The sequence below is a fragment of the Curcuma longa genome, chromosome 1 (assembly GCF_044706935.1).
Source record: "Curcuma longa cultivar G26 ecotype Majalengka, Jawa Barat chromosome 1, ITB_CL_G26_1.1, whole genome shotgun sequence".
Lineage (NCBI taxonomy): Eukaryota > Viridiplantae > Streptophyta > Magnoliopsida > Zingiberales > Zingiberaceae > Curcuma > Curcuma longa.
Genome location: NC_133861.1, coordinates 15,889,712 through 15,909,061, shown reverse-complemented (window position 1 = coordinate 15,909,061; position 19,350 = coordinate 15,889,712). Strand labels below are relative to the sequence as shown.

General features: G+C 34.0%; 3 protein-coding genes across 5 annotated transcripts; 2 read left to right on the top strand and 1 right to left on the bottom strand.

Moving 5' to 3' along the window:
- Positions 1-480: 480 nt before the first annotated feature.
- On the bottom strand, positions 481-1,565 carry LOC141814161 (transcription factor CPC-like). Its single transcript, XM_074702118.1, has 3 exons — positions 1,479-1,565; positions 1,299-1,386; positions 481-994 (listed from the first exon to the last, which is right to left on the bottom strand). Exons 1-3 carry the CDS (start codon positions 1,528-1,530, stop codon positions 874-876), a joined length of 261 nt encoding a protein of 86 aa, XP_074558219.1. The 5' UTR covers positions 1,531-1,565; the 3' UTR covers positions 481-873.
- Positions 1,566-2,328: 763 nt separating this feature from the next.
- On the top strand, positions 2,329-6,579 carry LOC141842095 (multiprotein-bridging factor 1b-like). The gene is made up of 4 exons (XM_074730313.1): positions 2,329-2,533; positions 2,669-2,752; positions 6,080-6,162; positions 6,281-6,579. Exons 1-4 carry the CDS (start codon positions 2,392-2,394, stop codon positions 6,398-6,400), a joined length of 429 nt encoding a protein of 142 aa, XP_074586414.1. The 5' UTR covers positions 2,329-2,391; the 3' UTR covers positions 6,401-6,579.
- A 909-nt stretch (positions 6,580-7,488) lies between these two features.
- On the top strand, positions 7,489-18,476 carry LOC141814136 (dynamin-related protein 5A-like). Of its 3 annotated transcripts, none has more exons than XM_074702106.1 (16): positions 7,489-7,646; positions 8,333-8,396; positions 8,483-8,587; positions 8,788-8,889; positions 9,341-9,391; positions 9,477-9,538; positions 9,822-9,912; positions 11,157-11,221; positions 12,034-12,228; positions 12,416-12,535; positions 14,142-14,212; positions 14,487-14,712; positions 16,429-16,461; positions 17,192-17,420; positions 17,667-17,806; positions 18,348-18,476. In XM_074702106.1, the coding sequence occupies exons 1-16, from the start codon at positions 7,518-7,520 to the stop codon at positions 18,474-18,476; spliced, it is 1,812 nt and encodes a 603-aa protein (XP_074558207.1). In that variant the 5' UTR covers positions 7,489-7,517. The 3 variants fall into 3 exon arrangements, with proteins under 3 accessions (XP_074558207.1, XP_074558201.1, XP_074558210.1); XM_074702100.1 differs by having other exon boundaries at positions 16,411-16,461; XM_074702109.1 differs by lacking the exon at positions 9,341-9,391 and having other exon boundaries at positions 16,411-16,461.
- Positions 18,477-19,350: the final 874 nt, after the last annotated feature.

Here is a 19,350-nt window from a genome sequence, read left to right as displayed (position 1 = left end):
GTTTGAAAATGATTTAGATTAATTTAAAAATAATGTTAATATAAAATAATTTTGATTAAAATGAAATAATTACTTTTAAACATTAAAATATTTTAATTAAGTATAATAATATTTTAGTATAATAATACTCTTCTAAGGAATGCTGTTATAGAACGATATATAAAAGCATATTGGAGGTTGCAGTACAAATATAGACCGATACAGGTTGCAGTCAAAGCGTGATAATCAATAGCTGTCTATGACACAACTACCCCGCCTGTTACGATTTACTGTAACAGAAAATGATTCCTATCTGGAATCTAATTCCAAACATGTGCTACTATTACCAAGAGGCGAATTTCTCGTAATTTTTATAAATATAAATGAATTATCTAATCCAAGTTTAGGAGTCAATCTAGCTTAGAAAAAGATGAACACGAATTATTTATTTAATTTTATTTATGTATTCCCTCAACAAAAAACAAGGCCTCGATCATGTCAGTGTACGAATGACAAGAACATAAATAAATGTACCCTGGACAAAATTATTGATATGGGGACCAAAGAACCATCACAAGCATAAATGAGATCGTAGGGCTATCTTTTATGGGCAACTGCAAATAATACGAATACCTACTAATTTGCATCCAAGTTGACTCATTTATGATCCCCTAAAACGTTATCTTTAGTTAATTACATAGGATTAATGGTTGCCTTACAAATAGATTATCCAACATAAAGTTGACTCATTTATGCCATTTTGATCAGGAGAAACAATCCAACTCTGGATCTGGCAGAACACATGGCTAACGTAGTAAATTTAGTTACTGATAAAGAGCACCAGGAACAGATTATTATATCATTTCTACTGAACATCTGTGCAGAGCAGAAACTTCATGCTCTCTTACTCCTCTTCAGCCTTCTTTCAGCAAAACAAGGTTCGTAATTCATTATCCAGAACCGTTCGATCGCCTCTGGTGTTCGCCCAGGGATTCGCCCAGCTATCAATGCCCACCTAAACACACTCAGCGTGCATTCATTTTAGTGTTCTGAAGAATCAAAAGTTAACATGCATGCCTCGCTGCAGTAAAACAGAGGTGGGTAATCAAAGCATTCATGTGTTTGCTTTCTAGGGTTTTTGTGGATAAGAGTTGTTACAAAGGTGCACCTGTGTGACAGTTGAATCTCAATGGAGATAGCACAAGAGGGACTAGTAAGAGACAAAGGGGCCATGGAACAAACAGTTTTTAGGCGACTAGTAAAACTCGAAAGGAGGCCGACGAATGAAAGCTTACAGGGAAGGAGAGAGCGTTAATTACCTGTCTCCGACGAGTCTATACATCCTGTGAATAAGGTCTTCCTCCTCCTCGGACATGTCCACGAATTCCCACTCGATACTGCTCACCTCTGCACGAATCGAGCAGTTAAAGGTCCACCCAACAAATTGCAGAAATGGAACGCGCAAAACAAAGAGAGAAGCAAGATGTGCAGCACGCGACCTTGGAAATCATGGCCAAAGGACTTCGCCTCGCTGGGCCTGCGCTTCTCCATGGCTTCTTGGAAGAGGAGCCGGCCGAGGTGGGAAGGAAGCAAGAGAAGAGGGTGGTCTTCTAGGTCTAGCACAGAGAAAAATATATAGACAAGGTGAATAAAAAATAATATAAAAACATTATTTCAAATAAATTATAATTTTTAAGTAAAATACTAATAGTACGTAGAGCATGAAATATTAGGCGTGGAGCTTTAAAAAAAATTGTAAAAATATTTATTTTTAAAATGTTACATACCTTCTTCCATATATAAATAAATTGTTAAAGTATGTTTAGATTGTTAAACTATGCCAAATATATATATATTTTAAAAAAATATTGAGGATAGTTAATAATTAAATAATCATAAATAACAAATAGTGACGTAATTTACTAATATGTGGGTTAATGCTGCAATCTTTACGAGATCTAACTTATTACATTTGAAGCTATAAAATTAGTTTGAAGAGGACCAAGTAGAAGACAAAGACAGATGACTTGAAAGCATCACTCCACCAACAATTTAATGGCAAAACGTTTTTAGCATGCAACTTGCATGCCGAGCCCAACCCATAAATTAAAAAATATAAATAACAAAATCAGGGGAAAAAAACCATAAAATTTAGAATACTTATATTTAACTTTCCTATTTTTTTAAGGTCTAATGTGACGTCATGCATCATACCTGAAGCGGGCTTTGAGATATCATATGGGCCTCTAGCTTATCTATCTTATGGCCCAATACAAAATTCGGAAGGAAGCCCAATCGAACTCACGGGGCTATAAATCGATGGCAGAAATCTGCGACAATTCTCCATTTTCATCGGTTCTTCTTCGTAACCCTAATCTTTCTCAGTCGCTAACGAGGGCGAAGATTGGATCGATGGCAGGGAATGGACCGATCTCCCAAGACTGGGAGCCCGTCGTGCTCCGCAAGAAGGCTCCCACCGCCGCCGCAAAGAAGGACGAGAAGGCCGTCAACGCCGCCCGTCGCAGCGGTGCTGAGATCGAGACCGTCAAGAAGTGTATGCCTCCGTTCTTATTGATTTACTCCGCGATCTCTTTTCCCCACTCTGTTTCCCAGCGTGAGAGGGAGATCTATTTGATATTTTTAATTGGGTGTGTGAGTGTTGGTGATTTTGTTGGACGTTATGTTGCAGTTAATGCTGGTTTGAACAAGGCTTCTTCTAGCAGCACGTCCCTAAACACAAAGAAACTTGACGAGGAAACAGAGAATCTTACTCGTGAGTTTCTCTGTTTTGTTTGCTTTGTTGGATCATTATCCTTGAAAGTGTTTCGTTTGTAGTCCGGTAGGTTTGCTATTTTCTTTATCTCTGTATTGGATCTCGTTTGTAGTGCAATCCAGGTTTTTTATCGCAGTCAGTCGTTGGGAGGGGCTAGGATGGACACAATTCGGTTTACAGTTTAGTAGAGAAATTCAAGCCAAACCAACCGAAATATGAGAAAATTTTTAAGCTGAAACCCAATCAAGCAAAATTTTCTTACACGCGCAGGCACATATTTTGTACAGACGCACGTAGTCATATTTTACACATAAGTGCGCACACATTTTACATATGTTTATGTGAGAGGTAAGAAACATTTATCTTACTTTCTGTCTTTTCGACCCATCTTGTTTACTTGGTCAAAATCAAAAGGAAGAATTGGAAGGGAGAAATACTGTTATTTATATTGCATGTATTTGAGATTTAATTTTATTTTCCTCCAATCATGCCCAATTTGGTCAAAAATAAAATGGAGGAATTGAATGGAATGAAATTCCTTCCTCTTAAGTCTTATCATCTTCTTCCTAGAAAATAACAAAAGAAGAATATATATGTATATATAATCTTTTCCCTCCTATTTCCCTTCAAGTAAAATGTGAAACTCCATGCATCGTTTCCATTATATGACCGGACATTGCTACATTGTGTAAGTATGCCCTATCACTTGGTAGATAGGGAACCATGTTAATTGCATTTTTTTTTCCTTTTTTTTTTGTTTCTTGGTTTTGACACTGATTTTCACTTTTCTAATGTTCCATTGTGCTTCAAGTCATTTGCACATGCTAAGTTATGAATGAACAGAGATATTAAGTCTCACTCTGTCACAGAATTATTTGGTTTTTGAACATCTATTTTTTATTGTACTTTGATTTTTTGTCCAATAATAACTTAATAGTTAAGTGCCCATGCGGGTGGGCTTTTTTTGGCTCACAAGCATGTCTTACTTTTGCATACTCTTTTCAGCCTCAGAAAGGCATGACTTTTTAAATTTTTATTAAATCTTTTTCTACTCATGTATTTTATTGCAAGTTTAAGAAGCTGTTGGATGTACTGTAATTAACTACAATGGAGGACCATGCTTAATCAACTCTGTTATCATTTCATGCTCACTTTACAATGCCAAGTGCTTCAAGTAATGCTATTTCATGTTCAATCTTTTTAACTGCTACTTGTGCAAAAATTACAATCCCTATGTTCACATGATTAAAGAAAATTTTCAATTTTTTTGTTCACTTGTTTCACACGGTTTGCAATTAACCTGGTTCTGATTAATCATATATAGTTTATTCATTCTATTCCTGTTCAGAGGAACTTCAATTCTAAATCCTAAGAAGTATGTTACATTAGAAGTTGGAGGTATCTTTCAAAGCTATAATTTAAATTATAGATGATCTGTTTTTCATCATTAATCATTAGATTGAATTGTTTCCTGTTATACGGTTGGATATATGTGTGGGTATAAGCTAATTTGTTAGACATTCCATCATTTACGGACATGATATTATAAAAATTATTAAATTTGAAAATTTCCAGTTTCTAGAACTCTAATTGAAACATGCAACAACTTTTTCCTTATTGTTGATGCCATATAGTCAGACCATTTGCCCCTTCTTTAAGGTGCATCGTTTCTTTGTTTAATTTTGCAGCTTAGGAATAATTTGCCAACTGAAATTAAAATTTTAAATAAAACAACCATTAATCCTTTACCTTTGTATTGAATTTCTTTTACTTCTATAAATAAACTTTCAGATTCATGCCCCACCTAAAAGATACATTAGTGATTTTTTGGTCTAAATTGCATGCGTTCTTTTCACATGACAGTTTCTGTTTTCATTCATTCTGAGAAGCCAATTAAAATAAGACAATGCAACCATATGTTGACTAGGCTTAACCCAAGTTGCTAGATTGGCATGGTAGTGTATGTATCACTCAATTTATACCTGGCCAGCACCTATAATCTTTACTTCCATCATTAAGTTTCTCCTCTCTGCTCTCAGCACTAGATTCATAGTTGCCAAAATCTATATGAGCATAGGACTGGATAGTCAAAGAATCCAAATACAGTCATATGAGATTGGTAGGAACAATAAAATTGGAATCAGTCGAAAAAAATGAGAAAGATTAAAAAATACAATTTTATATATGAGATTATAATATATTCGTAAATCTTAAAGAATATCTATTATATATCATTGTATATGCTATTATTAATCCAATATACTAATAATGTCATATTTATTAGTATAAAACTGATGAATACTAAAAATAAATTAGAACCATCAATATAATCATATTTTTAGTATAAATTACTAAATAGCATTATATTGGTAAGAGTGTTTATGTTTAATATTTAATGCTATAGGTTGTAGTTGGGTCCGTAGCTATTTTTTAGTTGAAGGTAGTTTCTTGTTCAATAGAGATCATTGAGAGATTATGGTGTTCCCTTTCAATCCCTAGTAGTCTCTTGATTCATGATAACCATGCTCAATTAATAGTGGGCGAGGGAAAGATAAATAAGGGGTTGAGTCTAGCGAGTGATAAAAAAGTTGGATGAATGATTGTTGTTCTTTTGGTGTGCTGAATCTCTAGTTGTGGAAACACGAGGCAATTTTAGAGGGAAATAAAACTCTCCTTGAGATCTCTAAGGATCCAAGCTGGGATTAAAAGGAACACTAGAATGGTCAATCTTTTCAAATTTATCTCAATTTATCAAAATTTAATCGATTTCATTGGTTCTTCCTTTCTATTTGATCAAATTTCAACGAATTCTATCAATTTTCTATTGTAAACACACTAGTTTCTAGCTAATTTCATTGATTGATTGATTGATTTTAATTTCTCTTTAATCTTTGTGAAATTTTAATTTCCTGGGGGAAAATAAATCAAGATCGATTGTTGCTGATATTGATCCAAACAAACTATGATTAAATCCTCCTGCAACACATACGTAGGTTTTCAGGGATCTTCTATAGTCATTTCACTACTTTCTACTAAATTTCCATTGTATACTTCCTTCTTCTTCTATAGAATGTTTTTTCCCCTTGTTTCTTTGCCTTCACTCGTATTAATTCAAACCTGCCCTAGTAAACAAATCGTTGAAGGTGTAAGATGTGCTTACTTCTTTTGTTCCAGTTTGTAATATGTGAGCATGGTGTGCTCAATAATAGCGTTTTTCAAAAGTAAATGTAAACAGTGGCCACATTCCATAAATCTTACCCTGAGTTGCCATATCCAACAGCTTACTATACAATTCCATGTCCTAACCTTTTTATCCTATTCAACAAGATGAGCGAGTATCAACTGAACTGAAGAAGAATATCATGCAAGCTCGACTTGAAAAGAAGTTTACCCAGGCTCAACTTGCACAGGTACGCATCTTCTCTTTCAGCCTCCATTTTACGGAATGCATTCCCATTTGTGTTTTTAGCTACCATGTTGTTTGATTGTTTCTGGCATATCCAACTGAGCCACTCCTATTTGTATCAGCTAATCAACGAGAAGCCCCAAGTTATCCAAGAATATGAGTCTGGAAAGGCTATTCCAAACCAACAGATAATTATCAAGCTGGAAAGGGTGCTCGGGACAAAACTCCGAGGGAAAAAGTAATTGTCGCCCAGCATTTGCTTACCCGTCAGCACGATGTTTAATATGCAGCATGCAAGTTTTGCTTGTCTAATGCTTGTGGACTCATCTTTCGCATGTTTAACTCCCTCTGCATTTGGTCGCTTTGCCTGTATTTTGACTGAAGTTTCCAATGCTATATATAGTAAGTTTCATGACTGTAATTTTCGTTTGCTGTCATTTTCTTGTTTTATTTGGCTTTGAAAGAATATGATGTGCAGATGGGGTTTCCAAGTCATTCTAACCTTTCATGTTATATTTGACACTCGAGAAGCATCGATCCAGCGGGCAGTGTATTGTATTATATTTATTGGAAGGAAATAAGAAGAAAAGAAATTAAATTATTATCTTTCTCCTTACCTGAAAGGAAAAAAGGATGGGAAAAATTCTTTGATTTTCTTTATTTGATTTTAACCGTCTGATATGATGGAAATAGATGTAAAAGTTTAAACATGTTCTTTGATTTGCTCTATTTTATTTTCACCTGTCTCCGCTCGGTGGCGACCACTTGGATTCGACATTTGTCCTCTCTCTCTCGTGCTACTAGTTCGAAATCATCCATGCTAATTTGAACATTTTTGAATATTGTGATCTTTTAACAATTAAATATAAGATATGGCAATTTGTTAAGAAGCATCTTCCCTTGATAGCACTGTTGGCTTCACAGGCTGCTCCATATTATGTATACCTTCTTCCTACATTGATGATATAGTTTTGGCAGCCGCAGGAGTGGTTCTCCCCAGAAGAGGTTTTATGTTCTATTTTAATTCTACTATTGTTGTTTTCAGTATAAAATGGTGCACTTCATTAAGTTGCGCTATATGAAAAGAAAATGAAGCATTAAATGAAAATGAAGCATTAAATGTTTTGTTAAAATAATATTATCCGAAACGAAATTTAAAATAATAATAATAATACTTAACTGTTCCCGGACCCGTTCAAGAGGGATATCAAATATCGGAGGCAGGCTTCCCTATCGCCCTTCCTTCCCCGCTTCTTTCGTCCTTCTGTTCTTCGTCTTCGGTTGCAATCACTTGCCCCGATCTGATCCTGGCTCATCTGCGACAGCATTCGATCTCCATTGCAGGGAGAGAGACAGATAATGGAGAACTTGATTTCTTTGGTGAACAACATCCAGAGGGCTTGCACCGCCCTCGGGGATCACGGGGAGGAGAGCTCCTTGCCGACCCTGTGGGACGCGCTGCCGGCGATCGCTGTCGTAGGAGGGCAGGTATCACCTCCTTAGTCGATCTGGCTTTTCTTCTGTATGTATGGCTGAGGGCTTTTCTGATTTTAGAGGGTCTTGCTTTACTGAAGTTTTGTTTTCCTGGATTTTAGTGGAAAGGTCTCGCCTATTAGCCTAGATCGTGCATTCTGCAATTCTCTATGGTTTTCTCTCTCCAAACTTGCAGCATTGAATTCTGTTTGCTACACGTAATGTATCGTGATTAAGTTTCTTAAATATCATCTTCTTTTTCATAAAGTCATTTGGTTTTGCGATCTTTTCTATTCTATTTCATGCCCCCAATATTCTATCTCTATTATTTGGCCGCTCAAATTCTGAAGTTTTACGTGCATTATACGCGAGTTATAATGCGAGTTCTCACCCTACTACATCGGTGCTCTGTCTTTTATCTCGGCTATTGCAGAAGGATTCAGATATAAATAAATAGCAATTTCTTGGTTCCAAAAATATGATCCTTTGGCAATCTCAAATTGCCGTTGACTCAGTTTGTGATTCGTATATTGTTGGGAAGTAAGTACACTGCAGTGTAAATATAGATTGATCGTTTACCTTTTTTACTTGCATAAAAAAGTTTCAGTAGAATCGTGAACTAGTGGCTACGTTTCTTTTTGTTTTTGCAACTATATATCTGATAATATACACATACTCTCATTGTCTGTTTGCTTTTAAAGAGCTCAGGTAAGTCTTCAGTATTGGAAAGCGTAGTTGGAAAGGACTTTTTGCCTAGGGGCTCAGGTGATTTTCAAGGCCAAATTTACTATAGTTTATTAAACACTTATTTAATCCTTTTATTTGTCAACTTATGCCATCTGCCTTTATAGGAATTGTTACTCGTCGCCCTCTTGTTTTGCAACTTCATAAAATTGATGAAGGAAGAGAGTATGCAGAGTTTATGCATCTTCCAAAGAAAAGGTTCACAGACTTTGGTAATTTCTGAGAAAACGAACCAGTTTGTTTTTTCCTTGATGTATCCGGCTTAGTCTTAATGAATTTTGGTTGTCATATGTTTGGATGATGACTTTTTAAACATAACCTGTATTATCTTTATTTTTGTTGTGCATCTCATTTTTTTAGTTGTCACTTGATATCTATTGTCTCAATGTGCAAATTGAAAATTCTTATGCAGCTCAAGTTCGGAAGGAAATTGAAGATGAAACAGATAGAGAAACTGGGCGTTCAAAGGCAATCTCCTCCGTTCCAATTCATCTTAGTATATCTTCTCCTAATGGTGAGACGATGTTAATGCTGCAGATTTGCCAACTAACTTTTAAGCTATAGGCACACACACATCATCCCTATGTACAAAATAATGCTAAATGCATTTGTCAGATGAATAATTGTATGTTTATTGAGACATGTTGGATTTGATAGGTATGGCATACTTGAAGGGTAGTGTTAGAAATGATACTATCCTACATTGTTATTTACTATTATAGTGTTAGGCTTTGGGGTTATAGAAACCTGGTCTGCAAACATATTATAATCCATTCAACAGAATCCTATTTTATATACGTCCATGGTTAATATGCATCTCGATTTAAATTATCTGTGCATTGCATTCATAATTTGCTTTTGCATAGTCTTATATATTGTATGATTTTAGCCATCATTTAACCTGCATATATAGTGAATCACTTATATTTTTCTCTTTTTTGTCCTAATTCTCTCTAAATTAACAGTTGTAAACTTGACACTAGTTGATCTTCCTGGACTAACAAAGGTAGCAGTTGGTAGGTCATTTCTTACTGTGCTAAAAATGCATTTTTATCTTGTTTTAATGTAAAATGCAATATCAGTCTAATTTTGAGTTTGCAGATGGTCAACCTGAGAGCATTGTGGCTGATATTGAGAATATGGTTCGCGCATATATCGAGAAGGTGCCATTCAATGAATATAAATTGCAAAATGTGATACTTATCAATCTCTATAACAACAATGTCTAAACCTATTTCCCTTTTAATTATCTCATTTTACAAAGCCACTCATTTAAGTTCATGTTTCCAGTTTAGTTTTTTTTTTTGAAAACTAGCCCTGTTTCATCTTCGCTTGATCAATTACTTAAATAACAACTTGAAATCGTAATTGTTCTGAGTTTTTATGTTTTATACAACGGATAAGTGATAATTCCAAGTGATTTTGATTGAAAGTCTTTATTTGCAGCCTAATTCAATAATTCTTGCAATTTCTCCAGCCAATCAGGATCTGGCTACATCTGATGCAATTAAGATATCTCGTGAAGTGGATCCTAAGGGTAAGTGCTCTTACTCCCATGGAAAAATAATTGGCGGTACTTGTGCATTTACCTTTTCTTGCCAAGGTGTTTTTTCTGCGTGGACTTTGGATAAGTTCTTCTATGTTAAAATATATTTGAACGATATTTCTTTCGCTTCTCCTGATCATTGGAAACATGTTTACTATGTTAATTAAATACTATTCCCATAGTTGGCATGGATGATTCAGCTTAGTTGCGAAGAATGATAAGAACTTGAATTTGTTTCACATGGTTTTATATTGGTTCAAAAGATTCACTGCAACAACTATATGAACAGCTCCCTCATTTAGAGGGGCCTGTTAAACTTGGTAAACTGTTAAGCCTTGCATTAATATTTATCAAAGCTGAAGTTAATTTTTTGTATGTGAATGAATGATTGCAATTTGTTATAATTTTGTAAATGATTAGTATGAAAGTGAAAGCAATGGATGGAATGATACTGTAAGCCAAGGAAATACAACTGCTACCAATTTTTATTATCTAGTCCAAATATGATAAATCCTAGCCAATTAAATGGCATGGCATGTAAAGGACAAAATCCTTGTCAAATGACTAGATGCTCAGATTTCATTAGAAAATTTTTATGCAAATGACCCCTTGCTTTCTTCTATAAAATTCTACATAAACAAAGCAGGATATACATTTTGTATCCATTTTCTGTACAATGGTAGGTGCCTGTTCCATGTAAATTGCAACTAGTCAATCATAGCATCTGCATGCCACTATTACTGTTGCAATTGTTCATCCCTTTTTCATGTTTTGATATCCTATGAAATCTATCAATAAAGTTTAATGGCAAGTTAAACCATGTCATAGACAGCTGGTTTGTGGTTTATACACATGTAAAACTTTTCTTCGTTGAGAATGTTTCTTCTTTTCCATCTCATTTCGTGTTTTATTTGTAAAACTAATGCTAATCAGCTTGTGTGTACTCATTCATTCTGTAACAAAATTGTTGGAGATGATACTAGAGCAATCAGCTTTCTCAGAATTTCTTTCACCAACATGTTGGTTGTTTTCTTTTGGTGTTTGCTATTAAAGAGAATTTCTTTATGTTTGTGGAGGTGCAAATCTTGTATGCTAGTGTTATCCATCTATTGAAAGACAGGAATGTTGCTAATTTCTAAAGTATGTTCACTCTAGAGGTGGAAGAAAGTTGATTTTCAGCTTTTCATTGCCATAGTCATCCAATTAATGCTTCATTTCTCACTATTTGAATCTAGGGGAGAGGACATTTGGTGTGCTTACTAAAATTGATCTTATGGACAAGGGCACTGATGCAGTTGACGTAAGATTATTTTCTTCTGTCTTATTTTCAATTAATTTTTAAAATAAAACAATTTTAGTTGTCTAAAAGCAACAGAACCTTGAGAACTAAATCTTGAATCTTACTTTTGGAGGAAGAAGAAATGGAACTTGATTTCATAGGAATTTACCAAAATAACCTTTGGTATTATTTATCTGGAGTATGTGATAACTTGATTAAGTATCAGCATAGAACCTAATGTGAAAAAGGTAGTCAACCCAGAAATCTAAGGTTCTAATTTTCTTTTTTCTTTTAAATTACAACAAAGGATGGATAGGGTCTTTTCCTAATAGCTACATCTTTTGACTTGAATAGTCACTAAGCAAATCTAGCAATATGGTATCTGAGCAGAGTTCCATGTTTTAATTCCTCCATTGTTGGCACTTAAAAGAGTACATACCCAATTGAGCCAAAATGGCTTGGGCTAGCCATATCTAGTTTGCTTAGTCACACATGAGAGGGGGTGTTAAGAACATGAAAATTTTAAATGGATCATTTTCTAATAGCTTAAGTTTTTTGCAAATGGTTATCAATTAAACTTAGAAATTGATCTTCATTGGAAGTTCAAAGATGCACATATGTGGTGAGTATTAACTATTTATGCTTCCTCTCAGTTATGAAGAAGATCTCTCTTTTTCTGCTGCTTAAAACTGCAATCAGTTTGTTGTCTTAAAAAAGAAAGATTCCTTTATAAAAAAGTTATCTAAAGAAAGTGCAAGCAGTTTGATTATTTCTTTTCTGCCCGAAGTATTTATACATTGGAAGGTGTTTCTAAATTTTTTTGAATTTTGTAGATACTGGAAGGAAAGTCATACAAGATGCAATTTCCATGGATTGGTGTTGTTAATCGATCACAAGCTGACATTAACAAGAATGTTGACATGATTGCTGCCAGGCATAGAGAACGTGAGTACTTTGCCAATACACCAGAATACAAGCATCTTGCTCATAGAATGGGCTCAGAGCATTTGGCTAAAATGCTTTCAAAGGTAGTATTTGTTGTCAATTCTTGAAATTTTTGCATGGCATGTTTTCAGTCCATTGATGCAATGTGTCTGATTTTACAATACAAGTCTTTATCAAAGTTACCTTTGCTGACAATAGATGGCAGCATTTTTGTTGACGATATAATGAACTGTTCTACAAAGACTGTAATTACTTTTGTTACCTTTGTAGCATTTGGAACAAGTTATCAAGTCTCGGATTCCGGGCATCCAATCTCTTATAAGTAAAACCATTACTGAGCTTGAAATGGAACTCGGCCGTCTGGGGAAACCTATTGCTGTTGATACTGGTGTAAGTGTTTCTTAAGCTCATTGATCTTACTTTATGATTTTGAAGTGTATATGGATTTCTTATGTTTACTGATTTTTTACAAATATTATTTTTAGGCTCATTTTATTAGTTGTATTCAGCAGCTAAAGACCAATACTTCCAGTGTAAAGCTTATTGTTCCTAATATGGAATCAGTGGATTTAACCCTAAAGGGGAAATTACTAGTGTCTGTGGAAAGTCAGTAATAAAAACATGTCTATAACATAATATAAAGCAATGTTCACAATATTGTTTGGTATTGGAGATTTGGTTACCAGTCGAAATGGTATGATGATATAGAGGTTTGGGCCTTTTGTTTTTTTATACCTGTCTGATTTTTTTTCTATTTTTTTTAGTTTTTCTTATTTTTAATATATTTTTAGTTTTTTATTATTTTATTTAAAAATAAATGTTGGACATAGCTTGGTGTAGTCATGGGTCATGGCTGACATGAACCAAACAAGATGGCCAGGCTCAGGTCATGCCTGACCCAATAGGTGCATTTTGACACCACTATGACCTGGGTAACACTGTTGTGTTGACACTCGAAGCATACCGAGATGATTTAAAATTTAGTTTATTCCTTTCTTTCACTTTGTTTATTTACTTCTAAAAACAAGGCTATAGAAATTAGATAATCATTAAAATACAAGCATGTTGAGATGAATTCAGATAAATTTCTCTTTAACCTAAACTTTTCTCTTTTAATAAGTTATATCAATTAAAAATGATCTTTGCTCATGATCCCTTGGTACGTGTCAAAAAATGTGTTTATATAAATTTTATTCCTTCTACTCCTATTATTTTTCTTCTATTTAAATTGTTTACTTTTAAGATATTTTTATAGCTAGTAGATAGTCAATGGAATTAGAATTTTAAAAAAGAATGCATAAAAAATTATTGTTTGAATTCATTTTTACATATACTGAAGCATAAAGTATGTCAAGTGTTGGCACAATATGATATTAGCATGATCGATATGGATGACACATGAGAGATTACCTCTGCTGATCAAGATCAGGTTTACATATTACTAAAATGGTATGTTTTGACTGTTTCACCCAGCTTGACGCTATATTTCAAACCATAATATAAAGCTTAGACTTGATTTTTCTTATCTAGATAACACTAGTTTTTAACCCTAAAAGAGAGTTGGGATATAAGGACCAAATGCAAGAATAGCAGATTTCTTGTCAATTCATTAGCATGTTATTCTGGCTTTTATGTCAAAATTTCCACACAAAGAGCTGGTTCCTTGAATGCCATGTTGCATGTAATAATACTTAGTTATTTCCTGAATCATATTTGAATCTTCTTCTTAGCTCAAACCCAAACACATGATTGTCATATCATATGTATAAAAAAACATTTTGTTGTTGACAGACAAAATACTTACGGATAACAGAGTTTCATATCAAAGTTTGGTCTATATTTACTGGAGTGCTAATTATTCATTGCCACACTGTCAAATTAATGTCAAACTTCTTAAGGTTGCTATTTTACATATCAAATTCTTTTCTATGCCACTTCTTTTGCATGATTCTAGTTTGCTTTGATTAACTTTTAAAAAATCATTATTTTATTGTAGGGAAAATTGTACTCAATCATGGAAATTTGTCGCACTTTTGATTCAATCTACAAGGAACACCTTGATGGCGTGTAAGTAGAAACAAGCTTTGAAGCATATTATTTTAAATTCTAGCACTTAAACATTGAATTATTTATTAATTTATAATGCTAATTTTGAATTGGAAATACATGTGTGTGAGTAATGCAAAAAAATTATAGATTCTCTCCCATAATACTTTCCTCTATGACTGTTATTATTCATCAAAACAAATTAGAGATTCATTATAATGCTAATTCTAGCACTAAAGCTCATTATTGATGAATCCAATCAATGCTTTCTCTTATATTAACTTCTTTCTGATAGGCGTCCTGGTGGTGAGAAGATCCATAATGTCTTTGACAGTCAACTACCAGCTGCTCTAAAAAGGTTACAGTTTGACAAGCATCTTTCAATGGAGAATGTAAGAAAAATCATCACTGAGGCTGATGGATACCAGCCTCACTTGATTGCTCCTGAGCAAGGATATCGTCGCCTTATTGAATCTTCACTAATTTCAATAAGAGGCCCAGCAGAATCAGCTGTTGATGCGGTATTACATGACTTAATTAACATTTGCACTTCTAGTCATCTGCAATGTGAAAATCTTCAAAGTTTTAATGGATTAATTCTCATTCATGACTACACTGCATTGTTTGTTGTGTGGGTATGAGTTATTAATAAGATCTGTTTCATATGTATTGTACGGTAGAAACACATCACTAAGATACACACATACATATTACAGTGGTCAACTTAGGCTCTCGTTACTTGGAAGATGAGTCATTGATGTGGAATATAACCCTTAGTTATACATAGTTTCTGTATAGACTAATTATGCTTTGAAATGAACTTTTCTTGGATTCATCCCATTGCTCAGGGGCATTTGAAATGTAATTTTCTGTAGCATTGGTCAGCTGGAATCGATGACTTCACCTGTATAGATGTTCTATACATCAAATACAAACATAGAAGCCAGTCTAAATCTAACTGCAAATGGGAGATGATTTAAAAATTTAATCAATCCATATTCAGTAATGGAAAGGAGATGGCTTTTTTGCTCAATTAAGTTCTTCTAGTAGCACAAAGAAGAGGATAATAGTAATGGCATTAACACAGAGTCACATAATCATCTTGTTAAATGGTTGTATAAATATTTTGGAGGATCTAGTTACGACTTTCTAATAGAATACAAATGTTAGTGGGGCTTGGCCCATCCTGGATTCCTCTTGGGTTTGTCAATGCTTTTATTATATACTGGGGAAAGCATGAGTACTTCCCAAAAGAACCATTTGCAACACTTTTGACATAGTTGTCTATGAAAGGCATTTGATTCAGTTAACCTTCAAATGCCTGAACAGCAAGCTCTCGGGTTGAGTATGGATTGGGTTAAGTTGATTCTCGTTCAAAAGTCATTCAACCTAAGTTTTTGAGATCAAGAAAAATTGACCCAAAATTGTGCCAAAACTTATAGTAGATTTGACCTAACTATAGTTGGGGTTGTTTCGGTATCAGTTTTTTGTCACCATCAAAAACACAACAATGTTAATACAAAAAAAAATGTTTAGTATAGAAAATATTAATTTGTAAGATAACAAACCATGACTAAAGATATCAAAATAACTACTTGCTGCAATATCATTATAAATCCAAACATGTAAAATATCAACATAATAGTTGTACAGTGCAATAGTCTCCAAGATTAAATCCATAAGATTCTTACTTTTTAAATGGTACTCTTTTACTATTATTATTTTATCACTATGATTTTTGTTGCATGCAATTAAATTTTGTGTAAACAATATATTTATATAATTAAATCTCGGTCAAGTCTAGTTAATTGGTATTTCCTACATATCCATCTCTAAGCTAAGATTCAAATACACTATTTTTGACCTGTGAATTCAATTGACCCAAAACCATAATAAGCTGAACTTTTTGTGGAATCAGATTGCAGTGAAATAGGATATCCATTGAATCAGATTTTTCCCGACTTGTAGTGAGTCCCACTCAATGTTGTGAAATGCCTTTGCTAGATGAAATATAATCATCACAACATCGATGACTTTTACTGTACTACAACAGCAAAACATTTGAGTTCAGCTAGATGAATCTTATCCCATGTTAGACTATATAGCTTCTAATAACCAGATCTTGTGAATCACTTTTAGTTATATTAAATAAATATATTTCTTTGTGTGTTGAGAAAGCAATCCCCATTTACTAATCCCACTTGTTCTCATAATTGCAGGTCCATTCTATATTGAAGGATCTAGTCCACAAGGCTATCAGTGAAACCTTAGTAGGTCTTACATTCTCAGCTAAGATGAACTTTGATTTCTGGAGTTTTTTATGCTTAGTGTAGGCTGCAGCTGCTCCTATTAGTGTTTTCTTTTCATTATCATAATTTTATTCTTTGAATTGAAGCCTGCTTTTTCAGCTTAAAAGAGTTTGATGGTTTTTATTAGAAGTAGAAATAGCATGAGTCATCACTGATACTATTGATGACATTACATGGCCTGCTGTAATGCCTTCATGCTAGTATTAATTCTTACAAAGATCCCATACAATTTTTATGTTATTTTCCATTACAAATGCCTCTACTCCACGCTGAATTGTGTGAGTATGAGCAAATTTGCTGGTCAATAAATAACAGCGGTGTCTAAAATCAGACCTAGTTAAGACAGTGAAGGAGGTATTTGATTGACTATTCAACAATCAACATTGTTATATTCTACAATTCTGCACTGAACTTATGTGAAGAAATCTCATCAACAGATCTTTGTGTACCTTTTGCAGTCAACCATTTGGCCTAGTCTAATTTCGTCAACCTTTGTGTTGGGCACAACACAAACTGTGTCAGATCAAGCTCGGCCATGGACAGCCCAGCCCAATTAACACTTCTAGTTCTTAGTTTGCTAATGTAACTTAGAATATTTTGTCTATTTCATGTCTCATATATTGCAAAATATTATATCCATTCAGTACTAGAAAAAACTAGTGAACCCGAGAATGATTATAGTATTCTTCAGGAATTAAAGCAATACCCTACTTTGAGAGTTGAGGTCGGGAATGCTGCCGTTGAGTCTTTGGAGAGAATGAGAGAAGAAAGCAAGAAAGCAACTCTAAAGCTGGTCGACATGGAATGCAGTTATCTAACTGTAGATTTCTTCAGGAAGCTTCCTCAGGATGTTGAGAAGGGTGGAAATCCAACTCACTCCCTTTTTGATAGATACAATGATTCATACCTCAGACGTGTAGGTAAGTTGTCATTTTGTTTCTGAAATTACCAATCTGCAATTACCAATCTGCAATACTGTTACCTACACGTCTTGATTACTACTACTATCACTAGAATGACATGATATGTTTTTGAGTCTGCCATTGTATGATGCCTGAAAATTCCATGATGAATTTGGTCGCTTTTTTCTTCATAGTTCCTGGAAATTGTAAATATACTTGAACAAGAAATATCCTGCATTTTATTCATCCTACTCTTGCTGGCAGGATCTACTGTTCTGGCTTATGTGAATATGGTATGTGCAAGCTTGCGGAATTCCATACCTAAATCTATTGTTTACTGCCAAGTACGCGAGGCTAAGCGCTCCTTGCTTGATCTTTTCTTTACTGATATAGGGAAAAGAGAGGTAAGTATGCAAATTCTTGAACTTTTTAATCATTTTGACTATCTTTTTAATTTTTTAAGGTTACGTGTTTCACATTTTTGGATATCTTTATTGAATATGATTGTCACCTTGAGACATGATAACCTTTCCCGTATGTTTGTCTTTTAGTTCATTATTTTTCTAATATTCAAATCAGCACAAATGATTTTCAAATAACAGATTATTTTTCAAAAAGGTTTTCAAATCATGAAGGAAGAATTTAAAGAGACATCAAGATATTTAAATATAGAATCTTGCTATAATGTTTTGGAAAAATATTTAAGCTCCAAATCATAATAATTCACTCAGAGAGATCTGTAATCCTCCTTTTTTTAGTTCAATTCTCCCTGTAGAGGAGAATAGTACATATTGCATATTTTCGGTTTTCCTCACTCAATGGGACTAGGGACTAGTTCTTTCCCGTGGAGGAATAAAGCAGCTCTATTAGTGATCATGCAGTTTTTACCTTATTGAAAATATTAGGGAAGAATCACGTTTTTTTTTTTGTTTTGTTTTTTTACAGGGAAAGCAACTAGGAAAGTTACTGGACGAAGACCCTGCAATTATGGAACGTAGAATTTCACTTGCAAAGAGATTAGAGCTGTATAGAAGTGCTCAAGCGGAGATCGACGCTGTCGCATGGGCCAAGTAACGCTTGCCATATATATATCATCTTGTCTTTACTTTTATTCCAGATTTTCTCCCTCGCTCAAGGTGTTATTTTTTCATTCATTCATTTATTCATTCATGACTACTTCTACGTAGTTAAACTACGTCTTTATTTATCCTACTCGTTCATTGAACAGTAGGCCACACTGCCCTAATGCACTGGATATATTTAGTACAATCTTAAAAAAATAATAATAATAAATAGAATTAGTCGGTTGATTCCACATTTATGAAGATGTCTGTCATGTTAGCTGATATGTTGGAACATGTATTCACAATTACACATCAGAAGAACATTGTAGCAACAACACCTATTGGGCTGTTAGTTTCCGCTCTTTGCATGTCAGAACTTTTCCTTTACCCTGAGTCAATGCCTTCTAATAATGTCGATGCAGCTTTTACAGGAATCCGTGAAAGGAAATGAAATAGAAATGGCCACTTGTATGACTGATTCTAGATGGAAATATTGGGACAAATTAAACACTGTAATCCAATGGCGTAACCAACGCTTTCTTTCCGGATTCATGATTCAAATTTGAACCTGACTTTTATAAAGAAAGAAGAGAAGAGGAAAACTACATTTCAAAATAAAAAAGGAAGCTAAATACGCAGTTTGTAGAAGTTTCTTTACGCCTAATATTCAAAACACGGCCTGAATATAACCATTCATCAAACATGAAAAGATGATAAATCAGTCACCAAAACACAATTCATTTTTTTAAGTGAAAGCTGATTTATAAATCTGCTTATGCTATTAAAATAAAATATTTTAATTATAAAACATATTATAATGATGTTTTTTTTAATAATTATCAATTATAAAAAAGTGTGGTTTGGTAATTAAATGTTGACTATTG